Source organism: Jaculus jaculus, chromosome 9 (genome assembly GCF_020740685.1).
Source record: "Jaculus jaculus isolate mJacJac1 chromosome 9, mJacJac1.mat.Y.cur, whole genome shotgun sequence".
Lineage (NCBI taxonomy): Eukaryota > Metazoa > Chordata > Mammalia > Rodentia > Dipodidae > Jaculus > Jaculus jaculus.
In genome coordinates this window covers 98,177,687-98,192,957 of record NC_059110.1, presented here as the reverse complement: position 1 = coordinate 98,192,957, position 15,271 = coordinate 98,177,687, and the positions used below count along the sequence as shown (strand labels likewise).

At 42.0% G+C, this 15,271-nt stretch overlaps 2 protein-coding genes across 3 annotated transcripts in view; one reads left to right on the top strand and one right to left on the bottom strand.

Annotated features, from left to right (window-relative positions):
- The window catches only part of Ska2 (spindle and kinetochore associated complex subunit 2), a 21,332-nt gene extending 13,975 nt beyond the window's left edge, over positions 1-7,357 (bottom strand). The window contains exon 1 of the mRNA XM_045159729.1: positions 7,229-7,357. Within this exon, the coding sequence (XP_045015664.1) occupies positions 7,229-7,261 (33 nt within the window). The 5' untranslated portion in view covers positions 7,262-7,357. The remainder of the gene's footprint in view (positions 1-7,228) is intronic.
- Positions 6,666-15,271, top strand: part of Prr11 (proline rich 11) — a 25,637-nt gene continuing 17,031 nt past the window's right edge. The window contains exons 1-3 of one of the 2 annotated variants that reach the window (XM_045159727.1): positions 6,666-6,755; positions 7,536-7,910; positions 12,441-12,573. In XM_045159727.1, the coding sequence (XP_045015662.1) occupies positions 12,446-12,573 (128 nt within the window). In that variant the 5' untranslated portion in view covers positions 6,666-6,755; positions 7,536-7,910; positions 12,441-12,445. Of the gene's footprint in view, positions 6,756-7,521; positions 7,911-12,440; positions 12,574-15,271 lie in introns of those variants that run through there. The other variant, XM_045159728.1, reaches the window with a different exon arrangement.

Below are 15,271 nucleotides of genomic sequence, written 5' to 3'. Positions count from 1 at the left end.
AAAAAAATGAAGAAAATTATGTTCACGCAAAACATCCATGACTTTATTCATAGTAGGTAAAACCTAGAAACAACCCCAAGTGCATAATATGGTGAATAAATTTGTCATAATCTGTACAGTGTCATAGTACCTAGCAATAAAAATGTCCCAGTTACCAATACCACTCATGGATGAGTCTCAAAGGCACAAAAAGAACTATTCATTATGTATTTCATTATTCTATTTATATGAAATTTTAGAAAAGAATTTGAGAAGAGATTACTACAAAGGGGCAGAAAGGAAAAAAAAAAATATATATATATATATTTGGCTGTTTGAGATAGGGTTTCCCGCTAGTAAACTGACCTCAAACTCATAATGATCCTCCTATCTCAGCCTCCCCCGTGCTGGGATTAAAGGCATGTGCCACCATGCCCAGCTAGAAAGGAACTTTTTCAGGAGAAATACTTTCTATCTTAGTTGTAGAAGTGGTTATATGACTATATACATTTGCCAAAACTCATCAAACTGGACATTCAAATTTGGTGTTGCCGGGCATGGGGGTGCATGCCTTTAATCCCAGCACTCTGGAGGAAGAAGAGGATCGCTGTGAGTTCAAGGCCACCCTGAGGCTACACAGTGAATTCCAGGTCAGCCTGGAGTACAGCAAGACCCTACCTTGAAAAAAACCAAAAAAATTAAAAATATATAAAACTGGTGTTTACTATGTATATTACATTTTAATATTCATTACCACAAAAAGGCAATGGATTCACATATATCATAATTACAATAATGAATTAAATCAAGCAGTTTTAAGCTTTAAATTCAAGTATTTCCCATACAAATCTAAAATCAATACTAATTAATAAGACTGGGGACAAGTTACTATATGAAACATACAGCAGAAATTGTTTAGTCACTTATTCATATAATTTAATGACTTTCTAAATACAGAAAATCTGTAGCACAATTATACTCTTCAGCAGCAAATATTATGGTGATTTATTCACAAACACTGAAGAAAAAAGTTTTAAAAAATTCAAAATTCTGGTGTGCAACCTGCTTTCAGATGCTTTGACAATACTATTGCACTGCTAGCTGTAAAGTACAGTAGTGCAATAAAGTCAGAGCATTTGTTAGCAGTAGTCAGTAGCAAAGGAATATAGAAGCATCTTGCATCATGAAGCTTCAGTGTGAACAGAATGTAAAGTTGGGTTGCCATTTTGCTCTGAAGACATCCAAAACCTAAAGACATTTAATCAATATTTATTCATAGTTTTAGAAACATAAAACTTAAATATCAAAGTGATAATTTTTTGATAACTAGTGCTTAACAAACAGAAACATTCATAGATGTAAAGGAATTTTGTAAATAGAATCTAAGCATCAGTAGTAATTAACATGGGTATTAGTAATAAATACTTCAGAGTTAGTGTTAATAAAACCAGTTGTACTTATTATTAAGGCAAAGCTATGAAAATTAGTTCTATTCTTTGCTTGGATGGTTTGCTGATAACTTTACCAAAGCAACTAATGGATTACCTGCCTTAGAAAAAGAAAGTCCTTTACCAGTGTGGTGGTGCACACCTTTATTCCCAGCACTCAGGAGAAAGAGGTAGGAAGAGCAGGGTACCAGGCTACCCTGAGACTACATAGTGAATCCCAGGTCAGCCTGGGCCAGAGCAAGACCCTACCTTGAAAAATCAAAAGAAAGAAAGAAAGAAATCCCTATTACAACCCCAATCTATCACTGTGGAATCTAACAAACACACCCACATACACTCTACTGTGGGCTATTATAAAAAAAAGGAAGAGACTGCCTGGGAGCCAGCATGTTCTAAACAGGGCAACAGTAACCAAACCTCACAGAATACTATGAAAAAGGATTTTCAACATTTCAATTTAACTCTTAACTTACTGAAGGAAAGTACATCCATTTCCTCCAAACTCAGAAATATCAAGAAAATAATGAGCTAGGCATGCTAATACATGCATTTATCCCAACATTCTAGAAGCAGAGATAGGAAGATTGCCTGGAGCTGGGCGTGGTGGCACAACCCTTTAATCCCAGCACTCAGAGGGCAGAGATAGGACTGCCATGAGTTTGAGGCCACCCTGAGACTAGTTCCAGGTCATCCTGAGCTAGAGTGGTGAGACCTTACCTCCGGGGGGGGAAAAAAAAAATTTAAAAAGCCAGCCTGGAACAACAGAGTGAATTCCAGGTCAACCCAGGCTAGTGTGAGACCCTACCTTGAAAAACCAAAAAAGAAAATAATGGGAGGGAATTACCATGGGATTTTTTTTTTATAATCATGGAAAATGCTAATAAAAATTTAAAAAATAAAATAAAAAAGAAAATAATGGGAGGGCTGAGATTGTCAAATATAAACCCAGAAATATAATTGCAGTGGCAGATGACACCACCTTTTGTTTTAATTTTTTTAATTATTTATTTATCTGAGAGCGACAGAGAGAGGAAGAGGCAGAGAGAGAGAAAGAATGGGTGCGCCAGGGCCTCCAGTCACTGCAAACGAACTCCAGATGCATGCACCCCCTTGTGCATCTGGCTAACATGGGTCCTGGGGAATTAAGCCTCGAACCAGGGTCCTTAGGCCTCACAGGCAAGCGCTCAATGGCTAAGCCATCTCTCCAGCCCAACACCAACTTTTGTTAACAATCACTTTGTGGCATCACAGAAAGGAACAATAGACAAACAGCATTCAGTCAGAAAGTGAAAGGAAAATGTTAGAGGAAAAAGATTACCCTAAAATAAGCTTATTCCTCCATTAGTAATGATTGATAAAAAGATGTTTTCCATTATTTTCACTAACCTTCCTTTAAGTGGTCCATTTCAGTTACTTAGATTTAATTAAACCTACTAAGAAATGGATTTAAATCCAGAACTGCTGGGAATTAAGACTTAGACTCAAATTTTAGGCCATATAACTCAGGAAAATTATTTGACAATATGTACAACACCTGGAACAGATATATTTTTTAAAAAATATTATTTATTTATTTATTTGAGAGTGAAAGAGGCAGATACAGAATGAGTATGCCAGGGCCTCTAGCCACTGCAAACGAACTCCAAATGCACGCACCACCCTGTGCATCTGGCTAACGTGGATACTGGATACTGAGAAATTGAACCTAGGTCCTTAGGCTTTGTGAGGAAGCACCAGGTACATTTTTAAAAAGAACATGGCAAATCTGAAGATGAGATGCATAGTCTTATGACACCAAAGTAGTAATGTTAAAAGCCATGATAAAAATTTTAATTTGGTGGCTAGAGGGATGGCTTAGTGGTTAAGGCATTTGCCTGCAAAGCCAAAGGACCAGGATCGATTCCCCAGGACCCAAGTTAGCCAGATGCACAAGGTGACGCATGGATCTGGAGTTCATTTGCAGTGGCTGGAGGTCCTGGCACGCCCATCATCTCTCCCCCTCTTCTCTGAAAAATAAAAATTTTTATTAATTAAAAAAATTCTAATTTGTGGCTGGATAGATGGCTTAGCAGTGAAGGCACCTGCTTGCAAAGCCAAAGGACCCAGTTCCAATTCCCCAGTAGCCACATAAGGCCAGATGCATAAAGTGGTACATGTGTCTCCAGTTGGTTTGCGGTGGCTAGAGAACCTGCTGCACACATTCTGTCCCCCTCCCTATGTATCTATCTCTTCCTCTGTTTCTCTTTCTCTCAAATAAATAATTTTCTTTTTTTTTTTAGGTAGGGTCTCACTCTAGCCCAGGCTGACCTGGAATTCACTATGTAGTCTTAGAGTGGCCTTGAACTCATGGCAATCCTCCTACCTTTGCCTCCCAAGCGCTGGAATTAAAGGAGTGTGCCACCACGCCCACCTTTCAAATAAATAAAAATTTAAAGAAAAATTGTAATTTGAGGGCTGGAGAGATGGCTTAGCGGTTAAGCACTTGCCTGTGAAGCCTAAGAACCCTGGTACAAGGCTCGATTCCCCAGGCCCCATGTAAGCCAGATGCACAAGGTGGCACATGCATCTGGAGTTTGTTTGCAGTGGCTGAGGCCCTGGCATGCCCATTCTCTCTCTCTGCCTCTTTCTGTCTGTTGCTCTCAAATGAATCAAAATAAACAAACAAAAAAACAATAATTCTAATTTGAAAACCAGGCATGGTACCACAAGCCTTTAATCCCAGCACCCAGGAAACTGAGATAGGAAGATCCCCTTGAGTTCGAGGCCACCCTGAGACTACACAGTGAAATCCAGGTCAGCATGGGCTAGAGTAAGACACTACCTCAAAAAACAACAACAACAACAAAATCTAATTTGAAGCCAGGCATGGTGGTGCATGCCTTTAATCCCAGCATTTGGGAGGCAGAGGTAGGAGGATTACAATGAGTTCAAGGCCACCTTGAGACTACATAGTGAATCCTAGGTAAACCTAGAGTGAGACCCTAACTAGAAAAATCAGAAAATTCTAATTTTTATTTATTTATTTTACTTTATTGGTTTTTCAAGGTAGGGTATCACTCTAGCCCAGGCCGACCTGGAATTCACTATGTAGTCTGAGGGTAGCCTTGAACTCATGGTGATCCTCCTACCTCTGCCTCTCAAGTGCTGGGATTAAAGGCATGTGCCACCATGCTCAGCTCGAATTCATTTTTAAACATTAATGATTATGAAAAACACAGTCTCTTGAAGAGAAAAAAAAAACTACCAATTTACTTCAGGAAATTTAAGAAAGGAAAAGACTACTTTTATTTCTTCTCTTTGAAAAACATTTTAATTCTATACCATAATTTAAACATCTAAAAAAAATTGAAATCCAGCTACTTTATATTTTTCTTAAAAGGGGAAATGCTTACTTTTTCCTTAGAATTTGTTCAATCTAAAGAAGTCTTGTAAGTGTATTGACTCTACTGGAAAGGCTAGAAAAAGCTTAAAAAATGAACAAGTAACTGGAGTAAACAACCCACAAAATTAGATTTAGCATCTAATAAGCAGAAATATCTGTACTTAGAGTGATTAATACAGAATAGGGGAGAGGAACAAGAAATATTTATGCTTGCTGATAGACTCTACAATAGTTAATATTCTGTGTGTTTTAAGTGCATTAAATAATACCACAAAAAGTTTAAACGTTAATTATTGAAAGTTTGGACCCATTCCCTCTCTCACACACACAAATGATTTTTTTTTTTAAGTGGGCTGGAGCCGGGCATGGTGGTGCATGCCTTTAATCCCAGCACTCAGGAGGCAGAGAAGTAGAGAATCACCATGAATTCAAGGCCACCATGAAACTACATAGTGAATTCCAGGTCAGCCTGGACTACAGTGAAACCCTACCTTGGGGAAAAAAATATATAATCATAATGGGCTGGAGAGATGGCTTAGCAGTTAAATTAATTGCTTGTGAAGCCTAAGGACCCAGTTTCAATTCCCCAGAACCCATGTAAGCCAGATGCACAAGGTGGTGCACACATCTGGAGTTTGCAGTGACCAGAGAGGCCCTGATGCACCCATTCTCCCTCCCTCCCTCTCTCTCTCTCAAATAAATATATATATATTTTTTTTAATTTATTTGACAGAAAGAGGGAGAGAGAATGGGTGCGCCAGGGCTTCCAGCCACTGCAAACTAACTCCAGATGCATGTGTCACGTTGTGAATCTGGCTAACGTGGGTCCTTGAGAATTGAACCTGAGTCCTTTGGCTTTGCTAAGCCATCCTTCGAGCCCAGTAAAATATAATTTTTAAAAAGTTTAGAAACTCATTAAATTTTTACTCTTCTCCCTCTCACGCCTCTATCCCTACATTCCCTCAAAAAACTTAGGCAAACAAAAAAAGTTAAAAGCAATTGACTCCAGGCATGGTGTACTCTGTAATCCCAGACTGTGGAAGAGGACTGCAACCAGCCTGGAACTAAATAGTGAATTTCAGGTCAGCCAGGGCAAGAGCAAGACCCTACCTCCAAAAACAAACAAACCAAAAAAAAAAAGCCCTTAAGTTTGTGTGAAGCACTTCAGTTCATTAATACACGAGAAGAAAATACAAGTCTCACATTTTTCTGGGGTGGGAATGGGGAGCATGAAGGTGATACTCAGTATCTTCCAAGTCAGAGAGCCAAGACCCTTGGAGAACAAAACAGATATAAATGATAGCTAAACAGTAATGCCAGAAATTAGCAGGGGGAGGAGGGGCAGATTTTGTGCTTTTGGATTTTTTCAAGGTAGTGTCTCACTCTAGCTCAGGGTGACCTGGCACTCACTCTGTAGTCCTAGGCTGGCCTCAAACTCACAGCAGTCCTACTTCTGCTCCCTGAATGCTTGGATTACGGGCAATTTTATCCCTTTAACAAAGAAAAAACCTTCAAATTTAGTAATTCCTCCAAATACAGTATATTTAGGGAAGGTGGTCCACTGAGAAAAATCTCTGCAAAAGAAGCAAGACTAAAAACAGAACAAGGGCGCTAAGAAAAAAGCGCGCGGGTGATCGAACCAGCAGTCCACGCCTGGGAGGGAGAATAAAGCCTGCAGAGAGGAAAGGTGGACAGCCCCTCGACTGGGCGCCCTCGTCCAAGCCAGAATCCTTGCCTGCCTGCCACCTTCCGGGGAGGAATGAAAGTGGGCCACCCAACAGCAGGGTGCTGTGCTCCAGGAAGGGGCATCCTGGCTCAGTCTCCATCGCTCACTCCTCCCTCGCCCCAGGCTGACCACCACGGGCTCTCGGAGCTGCCCTGGCCGCTCAGAAGTCGCGCGCACACGCCTAGCATCCTTCCTCTGACTTTCGCAGCCCGCCTCCGAGGTGAGCAGTTCGGCCTCAGATGACTTCTCCCCACTCCCTAGCACTTGCTCCCCGCCCCACGCTCCATCCTCCTTTCTTGGAGTGCGAACGACCTCTCCATCTCCTTCGAGGGGCTTGGATGGGCCCCGGCTCCAGTCCCATTTGGTGGGGAGGTGGAAATACATAAAACGTTCTGGCTACGGGCTCCTTCAATATGGGGAGCAGCAGGCAGGGGAATTACAAAGGCCCCACACCCTCAACATCTCCCGCCATTTCCCTCCCTAGTTTCCCGGATGTAACCCCTTCCCCCCGCGGCGGTTAAGAGAAGGCGGTGGTTGCAGCCTTCGGTGAAGGAGGTGGGAACTCGAATCCTGGTCCAGCCTTCGTCACCCCAGAGTTTCCGGCGACTCCGAATTGCGCCCCACCTTCTAGTCCTCTGGAGAGGGGGTAAAAAAAATTAATTAGCCAGTAGGTTTCCTCGACTTGGTACTCACCATCAATTCCAGCTTATCGACCTCCGCCTCCATGTTGAATAGTTGACATTCCTCAGACCGCGGCGGCGCTTAAGCTGTAAACCGCACCAGCACTGAGGGTCTCGATTGGACAGCTGTCACTCAACGTCTTGTGCCCATTGGCTCATCCGTTTCACCGGCGCCCGCCCATTGGCGGCTGGGTAACGCCTCTCCTTATGAAACGCGTGTTCCAATTGGGCAAAGACACAAAACGCAGAGGGCGGATTGGCTGCTGACAAAATCTTTGTTTGCATTGGTTACCTTCTCTTTTCCACTTTCAATTTCACAGCACGGGCTCCGCAGATAAGACTTTACGATTGGTGTACTGGGAACGAGAACCAGCCAGTGACACGAACGCTTCCTCCGCGCCGGCCGGGGCGACGTGACACACTTTCTTTTATCTCTGGCCTGCCGGCCCCTCCCCTCCTAGCCCGCCTTCCTCTTGTTCATACCAGAAGCGCCTCTGCTCTGATTGGCTAGAGTGTGATGCGCTATCAGCCAATCAGAAGCCAGGCTGTGCTTCTCCGTCATTAGGACAGCGAATCCTGGAGTGAGCTCGTCTACGATTGGTCTTTCCGTGACAAGGCTTCAATTTTGAATTTTCCTTTATGGCGTGGAAGAGACTACTGCCCGAACTCCGTCTAATCCCCTGGCTGTTAGAATAGTAAGTGCAGGGACGATTGGGTTGTTTGTTTTTTTTTTTTGTTACCTGCTCTTGCATCTTCCGTTTCTGGGACTGTTATGCTTGGGTGCCTATGGTATGAGGAGATAGGGACTTCAGCTTACCTGGGAAGGAAGATGCAGCAGAAAAGGGGAGTTTAGGGGCTGGGTCGCTTGACACCATCCGAAAAGAACCGTAGTTTTATTTAACATTCAGCAATATATTTTTTTAATTCCTTTACATCTTTGCTATTCAATGTGGGCCCACGGACATTTTAAATGCAAATTGAAGGCTCCACCCAAATTTACTGAATCAGACTATGCATTATAGGAGATGCTCTTACGTTCATTAAAGTTTGTGAAGGTATATTTATTCACGTGGGAGTATTACAATGTTCCTTGATTGGTCCTTGTGTTTGTCTATTTTTGACACAATGACTAGTCTCACTTGACCCAAGCTGCCCTAAACTCACTCATGGCGATCCCCTACCTCAGCTTACCTAGGTCTAGGATTAATGGTGTGAGCCACTTCATCCAGCCCTTGGTATAGGCTTAATATCATCTACGGTTGTTCTGTGAGAGTGTCTTTTTTTTTTTTTTTCCTCCAAGGTAGGGTCTCACTATAGTCTAGACTGATTTGGAATTCACTATCTAGTCTCAGGCTGGGCTGAAACTCACACTGATCCTCCTACCTCTGCCTCCACCACCAGTGAGAGTATCAATTTAAAGTGTGCCCTTTTTACTATATACTTAAATATTTTATTTATTTATTCGAGAGAGAGAGAAAAGGCTGATGGAATGGGCATGCCAGGGCCTCTAGTCACTGCAAATTCCAGACACATGCACTACCTTGTGCATCTGACTTTACATGGGTCCTGGAGAATCAAATCTAGGTCCTTTGGCTTTGCAGGCAAGTGCTTTAACTGCTAAGCCATCTCTCCAACCCGTGCTATATACTTAAAACCCTACTGGGTGAAACTTTCAGAGGCCTGTTGTCTTTTCTGAGAAAACCAAAATGGAATAAAGGCATGTTTCATAACGAAACAATGTTAGTGATAGGAAAGAAAGTACCAGTAATAGTGCTGTAGTATTCAAGGTGAAGTAAATTGAAGTAATGGAAAGTAAATTGACTGGAGGTTGATTTATAGGGATGTAAAAATGTGTTTTCCTAAGTTGGTAATGAGATGTAACTGTCCTTAAAAGTGCCCCCAAGCCAGGCATGTGGCTCACACCTTTAATCCCAGTACTCAGAAGGCAGAGGTAGGAGGATCATCATGAGATCAAGGCCAACCTGAGATTGTGCTAGAGCAAGACCCTACCTCAAAAAAAAAAAAAAAAAAAGTGCTCCTGACTAATGATGTGGTGGGGTTTTTTTTTGTTTGTTTTGTATATGTGTGTCTTTGGTTTTTTTTTTTTTCTTTTGTTTTGTTTTGTCTTTTCGAGGTAGGGTCTCACTCTAGCCCAGGCTGACCTGGAATTCACTATGTAGTCTCAGGGTGGCCTTGAACTCATGGCAATCCTCCTACCTCTGCCTCCCAGGTGCTGGGATTAAAGGCATGTGCCACCACGCACAACTGTTTGTTTTTTTTTTTAAAGCAGTCATAACAACTCCTGCAGAAGACTAATTCTTTCTTCCTTTATTTTTATTAATTTATTTGAGAGACATAAAGAGTGAGGCAGAGAGAGAATGGGCGGGGAGGGGGGGGTACCAGGGCCCCTAGCCACTGCAAACAAACTCCAGATGCATGTGCCATCTTGTGCTGTGTCTTGGAGAATTGAACCTGGGTCCTTTGGCTTTACAGACAAGCGCCTTTCCCATTGAACCATCTCTCCCACCTAGAAGACTATAATTCTTATGCTATTATTTCTTGCATCTTCTTACTTGAAAAGTACTGGTCCATCCTTTAATCACATGAAAAAGTGATACAAAAAACTAAACACCTCCCTAAGTACAGGTTATCTGGCATCGAATAGTATTAAAGAATTTCCCTTAACTGAATGACAGAACAATAGTTGGCTAACACTTAAAATAAAGGTGCTTGTTTGCAAAGCCTGCTGGTCCAGAATCAGTTTCCCAGTACCCAAGTAAACCCAAATTCACAATGTGGTACATGCATCTGAAGTTCACTTAAAGACAAGAGGCCCTGGCAAGCACATTCTAGCCTGCTGTCCTCTCTCTCAATCAAATACATATTATATATATTGGTTTTTGGAAGTAGGGTCTCATTGTAGCTCAGGCTGACCTGAAATTCACTTTGTAGTCTCAGGGTGGCCTTGAACTCATGGCAGTCCTCCTATCCTACCTCTGCCTCCCAAGTGCTGGGATTAAAGACATGCACTACCAGGCCCAGCTCTATTAAAAACAAACAAACAAACAACAACAACAAAAAAAAAACCCAGAAACTAATGTAATGCCAGAAGAAAAGTCTCTCCAGAGATAATTTAAATTTTTTAAACCTGCCGGGCATGGTGGCACACACCTTTAATCCTGGCACTCAGGAGGCAGTGGTAATAGAATCACTGTGAGTTCATGGCCACCCTGAGATTAAATAGTGAATTCCAGGTTAGACTGTGCTAGAGTGAGACCCTACGTGGGGCGGGGGGGAATCTTTTATATCGGAGCCAGTCCTGGTGGCCTATGCCTTTAATCCCAGCACTCCCCAGGCTGAGGTAGGACCAGCCTGAGAGTACATAGTGAATTACAGATCAGCCTGGGCTAGAGTGAGACCCTACCTACAAAAACAAAAAGTTAAATCTGGCTTTATATTTTCTTCCACTTTAGGGACAACTCTAAGATGGTGGTAACAACTTTTCTGTAAGAGGGATGTGTTTTTGAGGTAAAGTTTCTCAAAACCCAGGCAGAACAACTCACAGGGATTCTTTACCTCAGCTCCCCACACACCCCACTTTTGATGTATACCATCATACCTGGGTACAACCTATTTCTTACTTTTTTCTTTCTTTCTTTCCTTCATTTTTCTTTCTTTCTTTCTTTTTCTTTTTCTTTTTTTTTTTTGTTGTTGTTTGTTTTTCATGGTAGGATCTCACTCTGGCATAGGCTGACCTGGAATTCACTGTGTAGTCTCAGGGCAGCCTCGAACTCATGGCGATCCTCTTACCTCTGCCTCCTGAGTGCTGAGATTAAAAGTATGTGCCACCACACCTGGCCCTACAACCTATTTCTTTTTCTTTTCTTTTTTTTTTTTTTTTTTTTTTTTTTTTTTGGTTTTTCAAGGTAGGGTCTCACTCTGGTTCAGGCTGACCTCCTGGAATTAATTCTGTACTCTCAGGGTGGCCTTGAATTCACTGCGATCCTCCTACTTCTGCCTCTGCCTGAGTGCTGGGATTAAAGGCGTGCGCCACCACTCCCGGCTCCTACAACCTATTTCTAATTCAAAGTAGGAGAAGAAGCAAAAAGGAAGGAAGGATCATGAAAAATAATAAAAACAGCCAGGACGGTAGTTAAAGGGGTATGGAAGAGTTACTCCATGGTGATTCATTAACATTATACTTAAAATTTGTGCACTTTGAGCTAGGTGTGGTGGCTCATGCCTATAATCCTGGCATTGGGAAGCTGAGGTAGGAAGATTTGCAGAGTTTGAGGCCAGCCTGAGTTAGAGTGAGCTTCTGGTTAGCAAGGACAAGAGGTAGGCCTTACCTCAAAACAAGAAAATAATTGTGTACTTTTATATGTATATATTATCATGTAAAAAATATTTTTATCTATCTATTTATTTATTTATTTTGTTTTTTTGTTTTGTTTTGTTTTTGTTTTCCAAGGTAGGGGCTCACTCTAGCTCAGGCTGACCTGGAATTCACTATGTAGGCTCAGGGTGGCCTCGAACTCATGGCAATCCTACTTCCTCTGCCTCCCAAATGCTGGGATTAAAGATGTGCACCACCATGCCCAGCTGGTTTTTGGTTTTTTGAGGTAGGGTTTCACTCTAGCCTAGGCTAACCTGGAATTTACTATATATTCTCAGGGTAGCCTTGAACTCACAGCAATCCTCCTACTTCCTCTAGAGTGCTAGGATTAGAGGCATGTGCCATTACGCCCAACTAAATTTTTTAAAAATATATTCTTTATTTATTTGAGAGAGAGAATGGGTGCGCCAGGGCTTCTGGCCACTGCAAACAAACTCCAGATGCATGCACCCCCTTCTGCATCTGCTTATGTGTGTTCTGGGGCATTGAATCTGGGTCCTTAGGCTTCAGAGGCAAGTGCCTTAACCACTAAGCCATCTCTCCAGCCATAAGCCATCTCCCTAGCTGCCAAAAGGTTTTTTTTTTATCTTATTTTATTTTATTTATTTATTTATTTCCAAGCAGAAAGAGAGAGAAGAGAGACAGAGAGAATGGGCATGCCAGGATCTTCAGCACCTGCAAATGAACTCCAGATGCATGTGTCCCTTTGTCTGGCTTAACATAGCTACTGGGGAATGGAACTCCAGTCTTTAAGCTTCCCAGGCAAGAGTCTTCACCACTAAGCCATCTCTCCAGCGTGTAAAAATTATTTTAAAAAATTTATCTGCAGAAACCATGCCCAAGTTCAAACAACGCCGAAGGAAGCTAAAAGCCAAAGCAAAAAGATTATTTAGGAAGAAAGAAGCCTCTCACTTCCAGTCTAAGCTATTTACACCTCCCCCACCACCACCTTCACCAGAAAGGTAAGGTATAATGTGGAATGCAGAACATATTGAAGATATTAGATCTGGGGGAGGGAAGGGAATTATCATGGTTTATTATCTCTAAGTATGGAAGTTGTCAATTTTAAAAAAATGCCAAATAAAAGAAGATATTAGATCTGGTCAGTATAGGGTAGAGTTACCAGTTTAACAAATGAAAATACAGAACACACTTTAGAATTTTAATTTCACCAAAACAGTAAATAATTTTTTTATTTTATTTTATTTTATTTTAATTTTTATTAACATTTTCCATGATTATAAAATATATCCCATGGTAATTCCCTCCCTCTCCACCCCCACACTTTCCCATTTGAAATTCCATTCTCCATCATATTACCTCCCCATTACAATCATTGTAATTACATATATACAATATCAACATATTAAGTACCCTCCTCCCTTCCTTTCTCTACCCTTTATGTCTCCTTTTTACCTTACTGGCCTCTGCTACTAAATATTTTCCTTCTCACGCAGAAGCAATTTTTTTTTAATTATTTATTTATTTATTTGAGAGCAACAGACACAGAGAGAAAGACAGATAGAGGGAGAGAGAGAGAATGGGCGCGCCAGGGCTTCCAGCCTCTGCAAAGGAACTCCAGACCGCCCCCTTGTGCATCTGGCTAACGTGGGACCTGGGGAACCGAGCCTCGAACCGGGGTCCTTAGGCTTCACAGGCAAGTGCTTAACCGCTAAGCCATCTCTCCAGCCCAATTTTTTTATTTTTAAAAATATTTTAGAGCTAGAGGGATGGCTTACCAGTTTAGGTGTTTGTCTGTAAAGCCAAAGGACCCAGGTTCGATTTTCCAGGACCCATGTAAGCCACATGCACAGGGTGGTGCATGCAGTTCATTTACAGCAGCTAGAGGCCTTGGCATCCCATTCTCTGTCTCTGTCTTCCTCTTTCTCTCACTTAAAAAAAAATTGGGCTGGAGAGATGGGTTAGCGGTTAAGCGCTTGCCTGTGAAGCCTAAGGACCCCGGTTCAAGGCTCGGTTCCCCAGGTCCCACGTTGGCCAGATGCACAAGGGGGCACACGCGTCTGGAGTTCGTTTGCAGAGGCTGGAAGCCCTGGCACGCCCATTCTCTCTCTCTCTCCCTCTATCTGTCTTTCTCTCTGTGTCTGTCGCTCTCAAATAAATAAATAAATAAATAAATAATTTAAAAAAATTATTTGCCGAGAGGAGGAGAGAGAATGGGTACATCAGGGCCTCTAGCCACTACAAATTCTAGATGCATGCACCACTTTGTGCCTCTAGCTTTATGTGGATACTGGGGAATCAAACCCCAAATGTCAGGCATTTCAAGCAATAGCCTTAACCTCTGAGCCCTCTCTCTAGTCCACAATAAATAATTTGTTGTTGTTGTTTTTTCGAGGTAGGGTCTCACTCTAGCGCATGCTGACCTGGAATTCACTATGTATTCTTAGGGTGGCCTCAAAGTCATGGCGATCCTCCTACATCTGCCTCTTTAGTGCTGGGATTAAAGGCCACTACACCTGGCTCACAATAAATAATTTTTACTGTAAGTATGTTCCATATAACACTGAAATATGCTTCTGCTAAAATTATGGCTGAAGCTGGTTCCATGCCTTTAATCCTAACACTCGGGAGGCAGAAGTAGGAGGACCACCATGAGTTCCAGGCTAGTCTGAGACTACATAGTAAATTCTAGGTCAGGCTGGGCTAGAGTGAGACCCTACCTTGAAAAAAAAAAAAAAAAATTATGGCTGAGACTAGGGTAATGGCTCAGGTGTTAAAGGTGCTTGCTTTCAAAGTCTGCCAGCCCAGTTTCAATTCCTAAGCCACCCACATAAAGACAGGGGCAAAAAGTGCTGCAAGTATCTGGTATTTATTTGTAGCAGCAAAAAACCCTGGCACGTCCATACATAAAACACATACATGTAAAGAGGAAATACATTAAAATATTTAAAATTGGGACTAGACAGATATCTTAATGATTAAAGGTGTTTGCTTGTAAAGCCTGCCAGTCTGGGTTCAGTTCCTCTGTCACCCATGTAAAGACAAGTACAAACATCTGATGTTCATTTGCAGCAGCTAGAAACCTGGTACGTGCGTGTGCGCACACGCGCGCACACACACACACACACAAACGCACGCAAATAAAATTTGAAAAAAAGTTAAAGTTATCACTGAGTACAGTAGTCCATGCTTACAATCACACTACTAGGAAAACTGAGGCCAGAGGATTGCTAAGAGTCCAAGGCTAGCTTCAGCTACATAGTGCCTTCCAGTGCAGACTGGGTTAGAGTGTATGTAAGACCCTCTCTCAGTAAAACCAAGATAAGCCCAATGTGGTGGCACATGCCTTTAATCCCAGCACTAAAGGGGCAGAGGTAGGAGGACCACTGTGAATGTAAGGCCAGCCTGAGACTACAGAGTGAGTTCCAGGTTAGGCTGGACTAAAGTTAAACCCTACTTGGAAAAAAAAAAAAAAAGCTAAAAGCTGAGCTTGGTGGGTCACGCCTATAATCTATAATTATACATTAGTGTGGGTGAAGTAAGAAGATCATTGTAAATTCAAGGCCAGCATGGATTAGAGTGAGATCTTGGGTCAAAGTGGGAAAAAAATAGATAAATAAGTAAATTAAATAAAATAACACTGGGCTGGAGAAGTGGCTCAGTAATTAAAGTTGAGGCATGCATCTAGAGTTCATTTGC